This window comes from Anolis carolinensis, chromosome 4, assembly GCF_035594765.1.
Source record: "Anolis carolinensis isolate JA03-04 chromosome 4, rAnoCar3.1.pri, whole genome shotgun sequence".
Lineage (NCBI taxonomy): Eukaryota > Metazoa > Chordata > Lepidosauria > Squamata > Dactyloidae > Anolis > Anolis carolinensis.
The window spans coordinates 241917910-241935360 of record NC_085844.1 but is presented as its reverse complement, the minus strand read 5'-3'; the positions used below and the strand labels follow the sequence as shown (position 1 = coordinate 241935360).

The following is a 17451-nucleotide window of genomic DNA, read 5'->3' as shown; positions in this document are numbered from 1 at the left end:
TTCCAGATCATACTCACGTCTCACACAATCAGATGTTGCTATTTGCTCATATGTGTATGTGGGGGCAGTGGCACAGGAAATTGATAAGAAACTGGCTGTAATATTTGGCTCAAAATCAGAGTCCTACATCTTATGTTGAAATAGGATGTTCCCAGTCTGTAGTTCAAATACTGAAAAGAATAAGCATTGATTCCAAAATCCAAACATGATTTATTCATAAGAAGATTATGCAACCTTAGTTGAAAGGAAGTGGAAAGGACATCTACTCCATTGTCCTGCCACTTTGTAATATACAGTTTGCCCTCCATATCCTTGGATTCCATAACTATGGATTCAACCATCCATGGTTTGAAAATATTTTTTAAAAATCTAAAAAGCAAATCTTGATTTTGCCACTTTATATAAGGGACACCATTTCATAATGTAACTTGAGCATCCATGGATTTTGGTGCTTGTAGGAACCAAACCACAGTTTGGTTGTCTGGCATGGAATCCTGAAGGGAAGGCTTTCCAACCTCTATTTTAAAATCTCCAAAGAAAGAGATACCTTCCAAGACAATACATCCCACTGCAGAACAGTTATTGTAGTCAAAAGGCTCTCCATAGTATTTACCATGGTGAAACCATTTATCTTGTAATTTGAATCTGTTTGTGCTGTAGTTCCTGCAGCAGGAGAAAACAAGCTAACTCCATCCTCATACCTCTGAGTATTTAAATATGGCTACCATATCACCTCTCAATTTTCTCCAAGTTTAAATATACCCAGCTCCCCAAGCCATTCCTTGTGGGGTTTGGATTGCAGACCATCTTGGATGTCCTCCTTCGAACACCTTTCAGCTTGTACAGATCCTCCTTGAACTGTGTTACTCGGAATTAAACACAACAATCTGGGTGAAGTGTGACCAAAGCAGTATAAAGGTGGACTACTGCTAGGATCTGGGTGCGATACTATATTGCTGGCTGGCTGTTTTGGCTATTGCATGAAGACCACCAACCATTCAAAGACAAAAAGGTGACAGAACAAAGGAATGGAACCATGTTGTACAGAACACATGACCAAGGCACATCATAAGACATACTTTGATGGGAGCTATTGATTTAAACATTTCTAAAATCTTAAAAGGGGCCCCTGGTGGCACAGTGTGTTAAAGTGCTGAGCTGCTGAACTTGCAGACCAAAAGGTCCCAGGTTCAAATCCTGGGAGCGGAATGAGCGCCCGCTGTTAGCCCCAGCTCCTGCCAACCCAGCAGTTCGAAAACATGCAAATGTGAGTAGATCAATAGGTACCGCTCTGGCGGGAAGGTAACGGCGCTTCATGCAGTCATGCCGGCCACATGACCTTGGAGGTGTCTACGGACAATGCCGGGTCTTCGGCTTAGAAATGGAGATGAGCACCAACCCCCAGAGTCGGTCACGACTGGACTTAACGTCAAGGGAAACCTTAAAATCTTAAAACTGAGCAAACTGCAGTGTTCTGGATTCATGCAATGAGGACTAAAGCAAGGAAAGGCTTTTAAGAATCATGAAGGAAAGTCAATTTCTATCAGATGAGCATGAAATTAGACCACTAGGAACAGATTCAATTATTCTCTCAGAAATGAATGTCATTGCACTTCATTAGTTCACATCTTAACATAGTGAAAGCTCAACATCCATTGGTTCTTTCATGACCGTTATTGGTGAGTTTTGTTCAGAGAAGATAAAGGTAAAGGTTTCCCCTGACATTAAGTCTAGCCGTGTCCGACTCTGGGGGATGGTGCTCATCTCCATTTCTAAGCCGAAAAGCCGGCATTGTCCATAGACACCTCCAAGGTCATGTGGCCGGCATGACTGCATGGGAGGCTGTTACAACACTGCTAGAAAGACCATCACACCCCCAAAAACCTTTATTTTGTTTCAATATCTGATTAATGTGAAATGTTATTTTTATGTTTCAATCTTATATTTATTTACAGTGTATATTCCTTTATTCAGGAGCTCCTGGTGGCTCAGTGGGTAAACTGCTGAGCTGCTGAACTTGTTGACCAAAAAGTCTGCTGTTTGAATCCGGGGAGTGGGGTGAGCTCCCACTGTTAACCCCAGCTTCTGCCAACCTAGCAGTTTGAAAACATTCAAATGTGAGTAGATCAATAGGTACCACTTCAGTGCTCCATGCAGTCATGCTGGCCACATGACCTTAGAGGTGTCTACGGACAATGCCGGCTCTTCGGCTTAGAAATGGAGATAAGCACCGACCCCCAGAGTTGGCCACAACTAGACTTAATGTCAGGGGAAAACCTTTACCTTATTCATTTATTATTTATTATTTATTTACAGCATTTATATTCCGCCCTTCTCACCCCGAAGGGGACTCAGGGCGGATCACATTACACATATAGGCAAACATTCAATGCCTTTTAACATAGAACAAAGACAAACAAACATGGGCTCCGAGCGGCCTCGAACTCATGACCTCCTGGTCAGAGTGATTCATTGCAGTGATTAATTGCAGCTGCTCTCCAGCCTGCGCCACAGCCCGAGCCCATTCATTCATGTTTATCAGTAGTGGGCAAAGAATGGCTCTAGGGATCCATTTGGTTTCCAAGGCTGTTTTTGTAATCCTTATTTTTCCTCCAGATTTATGATTGTTTGTTTTCATGGTATTTCTGACTTATAGTGACCCAACAGTGAAACTACTATGTTTTTTTCTTGACAAAATTTCTGCTGAGAGGGTTTGACTATTTGATTCATTTACTTAGGTAGGTGAGCATAACCCAGCATACAGGTTGGAAACTGCTGACATGCAGAATTTATAAATGTGACCTGTTTTGTTCCCGTACCTTTCTCACTTTTCCACCTCTCTGTGGTTTGAGAAAAGTTTTTTTTTAATGTAGTAATGCTTCCATGATCCCGAATCTTTAAAATGACACAGATGTGATTTGAGGTCAATAACATTTTATGCGTTTTGATGAATTATTAGCTTTCCAATACTCGAACACATTTTAAAGAGATCTTTGGGAGGAGGGTTGCACTGTTTTTTTATCCCAGAATGTTAGAATGATGGTCTGTTGCCATAGAGAGGAAATCTGGGAATGTAAACTGAGAAATGCAATTTAGAGCGGGGAAGGAAAGAAGTAGGATGTGTGTTTAAGCTGACATTTCTTGATATTTTCCAAACAAGGGAAAGTAGAACTCAAAGAAATGCCCAAGAATTGAGGTGGAGGAAGCAGGTAGTATTTTTTCATTATAATATTATGCCAGATGCAGGAGGCTAGAGTAGCATCAGAGCTGTTGACTGCTCCTCTTTGGACAAATTCTTAATCATGTTCCCTTAAAGAAAGTAGGGTAATTGATGCATTGGGACAGAGTTGGGATTGAGGGCCTATCCTCCCTCCACTTGTCTCTACAGGTCAGTCTGGTTCTCCTAAAGCAAGAAGTAACTTGTACAAACCAAGGTATATTATAGGCCCTGAACTCACAATCTGCAGTTCTGCCATCTCTTCAGAGAACCTCCCTCATATCTCTCCAACTGTTCCTTTTCGCAGGGACACTCCCAGTTAATAATTTGCTGTACGACTTTCTCAGCTACTTCTATTTCAGTTACTACAAACCGAGTTCAAAGTGAAGAAGTACTATTGTATCCACTCAGTTTATTTAGTCAGAGAGAGAGGAGCAGATAGTCTTGGTTTTTTCCAGTGGGTTCATTTGGGCCCCCTGCCTAATTTCCCCAGAATCAATACATAAATCTCAAGGTTTCTCTGTTCACTGTTCTGTTCTAGTTACCTGGCTATATCCTTTTGACCATGCTCTGTCATTGGAAGGTATTGTCCTCGTATGCTGCGTTACAGATGTACTTTGGAGTGGACAGTCTTCTGTTTAGACAGCATTCTGTTTAAATCACATAAAAGTGCCAGCTCTAGTTATTTTTGTTAGAGATAGAAATAAAATAAAGCTTCTTAGAAAAATGAACCTGCATTCCTTGATACAAAATCAAATTCTACACTTCATTTAGACCCACCTCTGTCAAGCTGAGCTTTTCTTTTAGTGCCCTTTTCTTTGGATTTCACAATGCCACTGTCAAATTTGCTATTGATCCAATATCGATTTCAGGCTGCTAGTTGAGGTGTTCCTGACAAGAGTTGCTTTCTCTTAAGTAGAATCTGCCATGGGATGCATAATAACAGTAGGCAGGACGAGCATTAAAGGTAGGCATGGCCAACATATCTCTCTCTCTCTTTCTCTCACCTAGAATCATAGAATCATAGAATAGTAGAGTTGGAAGAGACCTCATGGGCCATCCAATCCAACCCCCTGCTAAGAAGCAGGAAATCGCATTCAAAGCACCCCCGACAGATGGCCATCCAGCCTCTGCTTAAAAGCCTCCAAAGAAGGAGCCTCCACCACGGCCCCGGGGAGAGAGTTCCACTGTCGAACAGCTCGCACAGTGAGGAAGTTCCTCCTGATGTTCAAGTGGAATCTCCTTTCCTGTAGTTTGAAGCCATTGTTCCGTGTCCTAGTCTGCAGGGCAGCAGAAAACAAGCTTGCTCCCTCCTCCCTATGACTTCCCCTCACATATTTATACATAGCTATCATGTCTCCTCTCAGCCTTCTCTTCTGCAGGCTAAACATGCCCAGCTCTTTAAGCCGCTCCTCATAGGGCTTGTTCTCCAGACCCTTAATCATTTTAGTCGCCCTCCTTTGGACGCTTTCCAGCTTGTCAACATCTCCCTTCAACTGTGGTGCCCAAAATTGGACACAGTATTCCAGGTGTGGTCTGACCAAGGCAGAATAGAGGGGGAGCATAACTTCCCTGGATCTAGACGCTATTCCCCTATTGATGCAGGCCAGAATCCCATTGGCTTTTTTAGCAGCCGCAGCACATTGTTGGCTCATGTTTAACTTGTTGTCCACAAGGACTCCAAGGTCTTTTTCGCACGCACTGCTGTCAAGCCAGGCGTCCCCCATTCTGTATCTTTGATTTCCATTTTTTCTGCCGAAGTGAAGTATCTTGCATTTGTCCCTGTTGAACTTCATTTTGTTAGTTTTGGCCCATCTCTCTAGTCTGTCAAGATCGTTTTGAATTCTGCTCCTGTCTTCTGGAGTGTTAGCTATCCCTCCCAGTTTTGTGTCGTCTGCAAACTTGATGATCGTGCCTTCTAACCCTTCGTCTAAGTCGTTAATAAAGATGTTGAACAGAACCGGGCCCAGGACGGAGCCCTGCGGCACTCCACTTGTCACTTCTTTCCATGATGAAGACGACGCATTGGTGAGCACCCTTTGGGTTCGTTCGCTTAGCCAATTACAGATCCACCTAACCGTAGTTTTGTCTAGCCCACATTTTACTAGTTTGTTTGCCAGAAGGTCGTGGGGGACTTTGTCGAAGGCCTTACTGAAATCCAGGTACGCTACATCCACCTTTTCTCTACTTTCCCTTTCTGCAATTATCTTTTCAATTTCTCAGTCTCTTTCAATTGCTTTCCACATTTCCCTTTCCTTTTCCTCGTCATCCCGGTCTTCTTTTATGAGATGTCTGAACTGATCACTACAGGAGGACTTTTTAAATTAGATGAAGATGGTATGAAATTAGTGAGTAGGATGGCTAGATCTCAACGACTGGGACTGATTCTCACTTTTCATAGCAAAACATCAGTGTGCAAATTCTCCAATTTTGGTAGGGTCAGCCCTGGACCTCTGTGCAAATTTCCAGCACAGCTATTACAGTAGCTTGCTACAATCTCTAAGGCTTAATTGATTTGTTAATGCAACTTTTAAAGACACTCCAGAGGAACTGTGTATTTATTTATTGAGTTAGCTTACTCCTTCTGTTTCAGTCCTTGTTGTGTCTGACATCACTTTACTGCCTGTATGCTGCCACAGAAGTGGAAAGAACCCTTTACACAAAGGTTTTATCTGCCAATAACTTGGGACGGGAGAATCATGAGGAGGAGGAAGACTGGCAGTGGGCTGCACATGGCATTATCTGATAGGAACTGTCATCAAATGCTGGTTTTTCTGCTTCCTGCATTGAAGTTCCCATGTCTCCTTGCTTAATGGTATGTTTAGCCTGCAGAAGAGAAGGTTGAGAAGAGGCATGATAGCTACATATAGGTATGTGAAAAGATGTCATAAGGAAGAGGGAGGAGGCTTGTTTTCTGCTATCCTAGAAAATAGGACTTGGAAGAATGGGTTCAAATTATAGTCAAGGAATTCCACCTGAACATTAGGAAGAACTTCCTGACTGTATGAGCTGTTCAGCAGTGGAACTCTCTGCCTCAGAGTGTGGTGGAGGCTCCTTCCTTGGAGGCTTTTAAACAGAGGCTGGATGGCCATCTGTTGTGGGGAGGGGGGGGGCTTTGAATGAAAATTTCCTGCTCCTTGGCAGGAGGTTGGACTAGATGGCCCATGTGGTCTCTTCCAACTCTATCATTCTATGACTATTAAACCAGACCTAGATCCACTTTTGCTTACTTTAGCTGCAAAGTAGAGATGCAAAAATCCCAGATATATTTCTTTTTTGGCTAGCAAAGTGTGTGTGTTTATCTTGGCACCCCTATCCCTAGGTACCATGGAATAAGCAAAACCATAAACCTGCCTGAGGATGGGAAACAAAGTAATTAAAAAGAAAACCAAGCAAGAGCCCGACAGGTGTTTACGGGAGAAATCAAACATAGGCACTCCATATTTATTCGTAAACAGCATAGGAGGAAATGATCTTGCCGCGCAATGTGTAGGCACTAGATATACTTTCACTTGTTTCGAAGCCTAGGACAGGCAGTGGCTTAGATCCCCTAGTACTTGCTAATCTTGCAGTCAATAAACAAGGAGGACTATCTTGTGCTTCAGGAGGACTATCTTGTGCTAGCATGACTATCTAGTGCTAGCAGCTCAGGTGTAAATACCCACTGATCCATAAAAAGACACATACAGTAACTCTAAGCTCTACTAAGGTGTTTGTTTATTCACATCTAAATGGAATCTGCAAGTGTATGCAAATGCATGTCTATCTTTCCAGAACATCACATGTTGAGCCTATGTCTCTGATAATATTTAGCTGAATGCAGTTCCAAAACTCCCATGTCTGGGAATCCCAGATCTTGCATTTCTTTATTTCAGGAGCTCTGTAACTATATTCAGTGGAACATGATTTCAGAACTCAACATGCAAATGTCTGAGAAGATGCCACACACGCAAAGACCTGCAGGGATGGGCTTTAGCTATGCACCCATAACCATTTAGTACCTAATGCATATTTATGACTATTTCCAGTTATCTCTCAGGCCCTATCTACATTGCCATATAATCCAGTTTCTGAATCCAGATTATCTGCTTTAAACTGGATTATATGGCAGTGTAGACTCCTAGAATCCAGTTCAAAGCAGATAATCTGGATTCAGAAACTGACTTATATGGCAGTGTAGATCCAGTCTAACCCGCTTCACAGAGTTGTAAGATAAAAATGTAAAGGAGTATCACACATGTTGTCTTGAGCTCTTTGGAAGAAAGACAGATTATAAATATATTTCCTGGAAGCAACAATCAGCTCTGAAGATCAATAGCTTAGATTAGTGTGTGTGTGTGTGTGTGTGTGTGTGTGTGTGTGTGCGTTTAAAAGTATTTTTTTCTTTTCTTCTCGCATCTCTGTCTACCCTTACAGTGAAAATGTCAACCTGCCTTGTGTGATCTCAAGCAATTTAGTTCCTTCTTTTCAAAACATTTTTCACCTGACCTACATTTTGGTGGAAATATTGTTTGACTGGTGTCTTTTGAATCCTCCACCCTGCTTGACACCATGGACCTGAGTATATAGGAAGAAGAAGAAAAAAAAACCTTCCCGCTCTCACAAAACTCTTGATATTTTATTAAACTGGTTTGAGTCCTATGTGTTACTTTCAACTCAAGTTAGAGTTCCAGTATCTCAAGAGCTGGACCTTCTTCTCCAGTCCTTGGGGTGATTCCTTAGTATTAAGCCATGGCAGTTAAAATAGTATCAAAGTACAAATAATTTTACAGTGTAGAAGTACCTAGAGTCATGGAGTTGAAGGTATTATAGGGGCCATTTAGTCCAACCTTCTGCTACTGTCTCTGAATAACATAGTATCTCTTGGCCACTATCTCTGAGAGCTGGGCATTCAATTTCTGTTTTAAATTTTCCAGTAAAAGAGAACACAGTTAAGCAGAGGTTGGATGCCCATCTCTCAGGAATACACCTGTAGATCATTTGTTGATATCTTACAACATGAAGCAGTCCTAACCTGTTAGGTCTAACTCAAGTAGACTCAACTGTTGATTGTTGAATTAATAGGTAGGTAAATCCTGTTGATTCATTAGGTCAACTTTAGTGTGAACTTCACAACAGAATTCAAATCACTATGCTATGATAAATTGTTACTTTTGGAGAGAAATGACTATTTTCACTTCAGTTGTTTAAAAAACAGTGTTCCTTGTCTTGACACTGATATTGATTTGTGTGATATTGATTTGTGCCTTAAAGTCACCTGTTAACTTATGGCAATCTTGTGAATTTCATAGGGTTTTCTTAGGCAAGGAAGTTTGGCTAGTTCCTTTCTACAATCCACACAGCCTGATATTCAGTGGCAATCTCTCATCCAAATACTATCCAGGACTGATGCTGCTTAACTTCCAAGATTAGCCTTGTACTTCAATTAATGTGTCAGTAAACCTTAATAATACAAACTAACTTCCTCTAAATTATTTGCTTCGCTTCAGTCTATCCAAATATTTCTCTCTGCTTATAAAGTCCCACTGAAACCAATTCAATCACAGAATCTGAACAGAACAAAACCGTCTTAGATGCAAGAACTCGTGCTCAATTGCTTTCTGAATAATGCTCCATGTTTCCTCTTCTATAGTAGTTCATCTCCTCAACATTGCTGAGATGATTACAGATCCACAAATGTATTTGCTTTGAAAACCAGATGTGTTTCAGAAATATATACTCTACATCTTGAGAAGCCTCGGATGCAAAACTGGAGTCACACATCAATAGCGAGGAAGTGTTGGGGGTCTATCTAAGGCAAATTCAGATCTAGGTAGGGATAACCAATGTTAGTGAGCCCACTCCAGGCTTAGGGTGGCTTAAAAAGAGCTTTTCAAAGTGCTGAATTTGAGGATAGCATTCAGCACTTTGAATACTTGCATAATTTGAAATGAGCACAATGTGAATTTACTTCCAAATACACTTTGGGTATTTGGGTGCCCTGAGGTTTAAACTCAAGTAAGTGGATATCATTCTTTCTACACATGCCTTTACCTGACTTTTTTTTTTTTAGTGTCAGGAGCAACCGGGGTTGCTACTGGAGTGAGAGAATTGGCCGTCTGCAAGGACGTTGCCCAGGGGACGCCCGAATGTTTTGATGTTTTACCATCCTTGTGGGAGGCTTCTCTCATGTCCCCGCATGGAGCTGGAGCTGATAGAGGGAGCTCATCCGCGCTCTCACCGGGTGGGATTTGAACCTGGCAGCCTTCAGGTCAGCAACCCAACCTTCAAGTCACAAGGCTTTTATCCCCTTGGCCACCGGAGGCTCCTCTTTACCTGACTAAAGGGCACTCACACTTAGACTGAATATATATATATATATATATATATATATATATATATCACCAAGTTTTTTCCAGTCTTTACCTGACTAAAGGACACTCACACGTAGACTGAAAAAACTTGGTGGTTTATATGTGTATGACACCCCTAAGAACATGCACAAAAATACCACTGCTATCTATCTATCTATCTATCTATCTATCTATCTATCTATCTATCTATCTATCTATCTATGAGATGTTGTTGGTATTTTTCAGAGAGGTGATGCATCTATTTGCCCTACCAAACCTGAGTACTTTGGATGGGCACTGGTTTGTATTACTATTAGGGATGGCTGTAAGAGACAGAAATAATAGGAAAGTTGCTCCATTCACATTATGCAAAGGAACTAAGCATGTCTTGCAAAAACATAAATATGCTGAAAGGTGTCTCATGATGGTTCGTTTTTGTTCTGGTGTAAGGTACTGAACGCATTCTCCATGCATCCATTTTCATTGTTGTCCCCCAATTCAGTACCCCAAATTCAACAGGCTGAACCAAGGAGAAGAAGTTCATGAAAGTATTTCTCAGTAAATTACTGAATCAGTTTATTTAATTCCTCGTTTAATCACTGTTTCTTCCCAACTCCAATTGCCAAGAGATAATATGCCAAGAAAAAACATCACAAGCAGCTTGAATTTTATGTATCACAAGTAAGTGTAGCCCCCCTTCATTTCTTCCTTACTCAAAGAAACATTAGTTAGGAATTCATATTCAAAAATATAACCACAAATATTTGGGCTTCTTTTACACCTGTGAGCACAACATGAGTCTTAGAAGCAGCAAAAGTATGGACATGACCATTCTGTACCTGCTCAGAAAAACTGTGAAATGTGAGACCAAGTGCAATTCCAGGATGTGTGTGTATGTGTCAGTTTCAGCATTCATTTTTGTTTCAACACACACTTCTAGCTCCTGTGATGGGGAAGAAACACTTGCAATGCTTACTGTCAAACTGAAGTATGCAGCTGAATTTCTGCAAAGATTTCCAGTTCCGTTTTCTAATTGGAGGTCTTTGTAGGAATTCATCTGGGTTCTTGAGCATTTATGAAAGCACTGAAAGAAGATCTTTCCAGTCTATAATTCCCTGCTTATTCAGGAATGGGAGTTGAATACATTGTACAACAAAGTAAAAATTGCAGAATCAATTATGTAAAGTAAAGGAAATCATGCAAATTGGTGTGCTCTGAGTAATCCATACCATTCCCCTGATTCAGATTTGTGTAGTCCAGAACTTTTATTTTGCTAGAGCTGGTAAGCAGGTTCTGTCCAGTTTGTGATCTGATGCTTATAATCATCTCCTACATTATTCAAAGCTACAAACCTAGGATTTGAACTGAGAGCATGCTGCATATAAACCCGAAAGCCAAATTGAGTGCTCTCACCATCGTAGGTCTGTGATCCATGTGCTTCCAAGCATGTTCATCACCGTACACACACATCTCCCATTTCTTTTTAGTAGACACTTAAAGAAAAACTCTAGACAGTCTGCTCACAAGCCTGCCTGAAAGAATATATATATAAATGCAAACAATTCTTTTATAAAGTTCATTGAGCTTGCATGGGTCTTTTGGGAGTAGCAGCATGCAATGACTTCGAATAGTAGAGCAACACGAGGAAATGAGCGTGCTCTAGAGAGTATCTGTCATCTGCTGTGACAGGGGAAAGCTTATGGCTTTATAGGAAAATGAGCGTCTGCTTGCAATGTTTTCTTTCTATCCTTTTTTTTAGCCACTAACTAATCTCTGATCTCTAGGTATTAAACGTAGCTAGAGCTGGGTGCAGTTTTGTAAATCTGCCAGCCGCAGCAACAACACAAAACGAAACAGGCACAGAGAGACTGACCTGGATGACAACTTTCAGAGTGGAAGCTTCCACTATCTGGGTGCAGATGAATGAGTCTGGATCTTGGGGTACCTTGTACACCTGTCCCATGGTCACAATCATCGGAATAGCCAGCAGAAACGAAGCCACCCAAATGCAGCTGATGAATTTTTTGGTCCTGCTTCGGGACATGATGCTCTTGGCTTTGAAAGGGTGGCAAATGGCCATGTACCTTTCGACGCTGAGGCTGGCAATGTTGAGAGCTGTGGCATAGGTGCAGGCATCCCTCAGGAAGTAGTAGCCCTTGCAGATGTCGTTGCCAAAAGCCCAAGGGTGATGTACCCAGATGAAGTTGTACAGTTCGATGGGCATGCAGAGGAGGAAGATGAGCAGGTCGGAGAATGCCAGGCTGGCCAGGTGATAATGCACAGTGCTTTGAAGGTTCTGCAAGGACTTCTTCCGCACCAAGGTGTAGGCAGTGATGGAGTTGCCGATGGTCCCCACCAAGAAGAGCACCAAGTAGATGATGGTGACCATGACTTTGGAGTAGATGTCTGTGTTCACGTCCAGATCCTCCTCGTTGGGCATCCGGGACCCAGACTCTGAACTGTTGGAGACATTCCCGGAGGTAGGCAGAGCTGAGCCGGTAGGCTGCAAGTGAAACTGACCCATAAGGTATCCCAGCTGGTACAGGGACGAAGTTGTGTTAAGGTGCATGTCGTTCTTGCTGGAGAGAAGGCTGATCCCAAGGCTGCTGAAGGTGCTCACTTAAGGATGCTTGAGCCCCAGCTGGTACCCAGCATCAAGGAAGGCTTGTCTAGAAAGGGCTGCCTCCGTGCCGAGGGTGTGACTGGCACGTTGCAGCTGGGCAGCGCGAGCACAAAGCTGCTACTAAAAACACAAAGTGGAAACTTGCCTCATGTTGATGCGAGAGAGAGGAGGAGCCTGATTGATGTATATAAGAGAAGGGGGAGAGGGAGAGAGAGGCAGAAGAGAGCAATTTTAAACAGCCCTGGCACCGAGACAGTGCCAGGAATAGTGTGCAGCCGTGTTTTCAGTGGTGAGCACAGCTCAAGGCAGCAAGCCGCTCCTGTGTCTTTCCCGTGACTCTCCTCTCCCCATCCCTTGCTCTTTGTGCGTGCCTCATTCTTTAGACTCCTGCGCTCTCCAGATGTGAATAGCGCTAATGTGGTTTAGCAGGACAATAATCTCTCCCTCTCTCTCCCTGTTGTTCCCCAGGGATGAGTGGGGGTAAGCAGACCAGAATCAACCATTCCCCCATCCTATATACATTATGCATCGCTCTTATAAAGAAGGTCAATATTTTCTGTGCCTCCTCAACCCTCCTCAAGTGTTCCCAATTTGAATTTTTGTCTAAGAAAATGCTCTAATGATTTCCTTCTTATATTCCAATGCTTGCAATATTTGGAGAATTAGATACCACAAAGAGTGGGATGAATTTAGATTGGCTCCTTCCTTATTTTGGCTTCAAATGTGCAGCAAAGAGCAGCTTCTGTTCTGCCCAAGATTTAATATTGTTTAAAGTCCTGTCACCCTTTACTTTTAATTTTACTGCCATTCTTAGGTTTTACTGCACGCTTCTGTTTCATTTTGTTTTGTTTCCACTCTCTGTTTTATGTGACGGTTTTAATGATTTTATTGTATGTTGTCTTCAATGCCTGCCGGGAAGAGGGTGCAATTTATACATTTCGTAGCTGCAAAAATGTTTATGTATGAGATCTTGACATCCGTCTATGACTGGGGCTAGAACTTCCATATTTTTCCCACAAGGAATCAAGAATGGAAATAGAATAATGTAGTAATGGATGCCAATAAACATTCTCTTTGAAAATACAGTGGATGATGGTTTTTGTCATCACTTTCACACTACAACACTAGAGCACTATGATTCTAGTATGCTCTAGTATGTCTTATGGAATTTTGGGATTTGCATCTTATGGAGAAATATTTAGAATTTTCTGGGAGAATCTAGTGATTAATCTAACTAAATACCCCAGGATTCCATAGAATGTGGGAATAGCAGGATGCTACAGTTGCAAAATGCTATAATGGTACACTGTGATAGGTCACTTCATTGGGGGCAAAAAGAAATACCTGCAGGGAACTGTAGCAATGTATTCACTAAGAGATTGAAATGAGAATCAATAAATCTTCAGATTAAATCATGCACCTGCCATGAGCTCACCAGGAATACTCAGTAAAGCCACTATAATCTCCTCGCCACCACGCAGACTCTCTTCCTCTCTCTCTGTCATGCACACACCATTTACACACACACTAGATACACACAGCCTGCATCCTACTCCATGTAGACAGAGCATAGCACTCCATCCACTCAGTTCCATGCCTCTTGATCTTCTAATCAGCTCCCAAGCTCCTAGAGTATCTTGCCATGGCCATTTACTTGCCCAAAGCAGGTTCCAAGGTGACCAGGCACTACAAGGCAGAGGTTCTGCAGCTAAGGCTATTGCAACACATGGCAGTGTCTTACAGGAGATCTTCTAGGAAAGTGATACCATATCTCTTTCTCCACCTGTAGCTCTGTCATCTGGGTACCTCCCAGTACACTGAAGCTTGAAAGCTTCTCTCTCTATATATAGAGGTACAGTATACACGAAGGAAGATAGACACTTCTGAACTGTGGTGTTGGAAGAAAATTCTGAGAATGCCTTGGACTGCAAGAAGATACAACCAGTCCATACTCCAGGAAAGAAAGCCCGACTGGAGGGAAAAGTATTAGAGGCAAAGATGAAGTACTTTGGCCACATAATGAGAAGACAGAAAAGCTTGGAGAAGAGAATTATGCTAGGGAAAATGGAAGGAAAAAGGAAGAAGGGTCACTCAGGGGCAAGATGGATGGATGTATCCTTGAAATGACTGGCTTGACCTTGAGGGAGCTGGGGGTGGCAACAGCTGATAGGAAGCTCTGGCGTGGACGAAGAGTCGGAAGGGGCTGAACAAATAACAACAACACAGAATACACCATTGCACAATATTCAATCAAGGATATAGATCTGTGTCATCCAGGTTTAAGAGAGGCCCATGTAATTGGCCAGATTTCATATGCATACTTGCAAGAGGTCCTATGATAATGTACTATACAGGGGACATGTCCAAGTGCCATAAAAGCAAGATCATTGCTATTCTTGTGTTTATTTTCTATTGGTTGACCAGCTGAACCCAAAAGGTATTTACTTACCAATGACTCCTATTCATCCTGGAGAGAAGTGACCAGTGGGGTGTCACAGGGTTCTATCGTAGGGCCAGCGCTATTCAGTGCTATATCTTTACCAGTTATTTGAACAATAGAATAGAAATCATGCTTATCCAGTTTGCAAATAATACCAGATTGGGAGCAGTAGCTAATACTCTAGGGTCAAAATCCAATGGGGACTTAATAGATTGGTGATTGGGGCTAAACCTAACAAAATAAAATTCAACAGGGAGAAGTGTATGGTATTACATTTAAGCAGATAAAATATAATGCACAAATATAGGATGGGTGACATCTGACTTATGACTTCATCACATGTGTCTTTGCAAGCATCAAAGGATACTTGCAGCAGAGTTGATATATGAAGCTCCATGCTGCCAATCACACAATGCACACTCACTTCCAGCAGGGCTCCATCAATCAACCGTGGTGCAAGCATCCTATGACACTTCGTCCAGAACATGGGAGGCTTCTCATGTTTCATAGGAAACAGTAGGGTCAGCGCAAGGAGAAGCCGTGTGGTGATGCTTCCCTATGTGTGAGTGGGAATCATCTTTGTGAGTGAGGCAGAGTGTTAGGATTGCCCCGCTACCCTGTGGATTTGCCATGGAAGCTGACAAATTGCCCCATTGCCCCTCATCAATGTGATGAAGTCATTGATAACAGTAATTAAAGGGAATCTAGGAGTATTAGCAGACCACAAGCAGAGCATGAAGCAACACTTTGATGAGCCAGCTCAAACAACCAATTTGATTGTAGGTTGCATCAACAGGACTATAGTGTCTGGGCTTAAGGAAGTAATGCTACCACTCTGTTCTGCTTTCTTCAGACATAACCTAGAACATTGTGTCCAGTTCAGAGCACAAAAAATGAAAAATTGGAATGTATCGAGAGGAGGGCAACCAAAATGGTAAAGGATCTAGAAACGATGTCCTATGAAGAGAGACTTAAGGAGCTGGGTACATTTAGTATTTAAAAGAGAAGATTAAGAGGTTAAATTATAGCCATGTTTAAATATTTGAAAGGACATAATATGGAAGATGGAGTAAACTTGTTTCCTGCTGCTCTGGAGAATAGGAAAGAGGGGACCATTGATTCAAATTTGAGGAAATGAGCTTTCACCTAAAATTAAGAAGAATCACCTTATGATAAGAACCGTTTGAAATGGAATTCACTGCCTCAAAATGAGGTGGGATCTTAGAATCATAGAATCATAGAGTTGGAAGAGACCTCATGGGCCATCCAGTCCAACCTCCTGCTGAGACGCAGGAAATCACATTCAAACACCCCCGACAAATGGCCATCCAGCCTCTGCTTAAAAGCCTCCAAAGAAGGAGCCTCCACCACAGTCCAGGGGATTGGGTTCCACTGCCAAACAGCCCTCACTGTGAGGAAGTTCTTCCTGATGTTCAGCTGGAATCTCCTTTCCTGAAGTTTGAAGCCATTGTTCCGCGTCCTAGTCTCCAGGACAGCAGAAAACAAACTTGCTCCCACCTCCCTATGACTTCCCCTCACATATTTATACATGGCCAGCATGTCTCCTCTCAGCCTTCTCTTCTGCAGGCTAAACATCCCCAGCTCTTTAATCCGTGCCTCATAGGGCTTGTTCTCCATACCCTTAATAATTTTAGTTGTCCTCCTCTGGACACATTCCAGCTTGTCAACATCTCCCTTAAATTGTTGTGCCCAGAATTGGACACAGTATTCCAAGTGTGGTCTGACCAAGGCAGAATAGAGAGGTAGCATGACTTCCCTGGATCTAGATGCTATACCCCTATTGATGCAACACTCCCATCCTTGCTCAGCAAAAGAAGAGAAGGAATGGATATATGTGCTCACTAGGCATGTGCAAAAAAATAGGAAGAGTCAGAAATCATAAGAAAATCGGAAGATTTGTAAGTTGTAAGCCATATGCAAAGCATTTCCGTGGCCCACACCAAATATTTTAGAATCGAAACTTTAAGCTATACTTTTTCATTTTAGTTTCGTAAATCTTGGAAGGCTCCCAAAGTCAGTTTTATATTCAGGGCAAGAAAGTAAAGCAAAGCCAAAAAGGCTGCCTGCCTGTCTTGCTATTCCTCTCCCTGGAATTAATAGCATCTTGGCATTAGGAGCGGTGAAAAGAGGAAGAAGTGCATTTTGGGAACAGCACAGAACTCTGAGAAATGTAGTTTAAGAAGGGGAGGGGCCCTATGCCAAAGAATTCACAGGGCTCTGCCCTAAACTATATTTCCCAGTATGCCTTAGAATCAGAAAGCACCAATCAGGGGAGGATATACATTTGTTAATATTCTACACTATGATTTCTATTCCTGGATTATAAATGGCAGTTCCTAATAGGGTCTGTCATAAAAATCATGGTGAAAGTTTATTTCCCTGCAAAAACTTTGACTTTGCGCAAGGGACATTGTCCTATAGCACATTTTGCTTTCCCACCAATTTAGCAAAATTTCTGTCACAAAAGTAATGTTTCTGGAGTAGAAAAGACATTCCCCATATCTTACAATCAGCTCTCCATATCCACAGATTCTGCATCCACATATTCAACCATCAATGACTAGAAAATATCACCACCACCCAAATTCCAAAAAGCATACCTTGCTTTTGGCTTTTTATCTATCAAATACCATTTTACAATACCATTGTATATAATAGAACTTGAGCATCCATTGATTTTGGTACTCATTGATGTGTGTGTGTGTGTGTGTGGGGGGGGGGGTCCTGGAATCAATCTGTAGTGAATATCAAGGGCCCACTTTACACTTACTAGATAGATAGCTTCTTGTGTCATACGTCATTGCACCTTTTCTTGGTA

General features: G+C 42.1%; 1 protein-coding gene across 1 annotated transcript in view; it reads right to left on the bottom strand.

Moving 5' to 3' along the window:
• The window catches only part of ntsr1 (neurotensin receptor 1), a 139459-nt gene extending 126174 nt beyond the window's left edge, over nucleotides 1-13285 (bottom strand). Inside the window, exon 1 of the mRNA XM_003220701.4 lies at nucleotides 11423-13285. Coding sequence (XP_003220749.1) covers nucleotides 11423-12118 — 696 coding nt within the window. The 5' untranslated portion in view covers nucleotides 12119-13285. The remainder of the gene's footprint in view (nucleotides 1-11422) is intronic.
• Between the last annotated feature and the right edge of the window lie 4166 nt (nucleotides 13286-17451).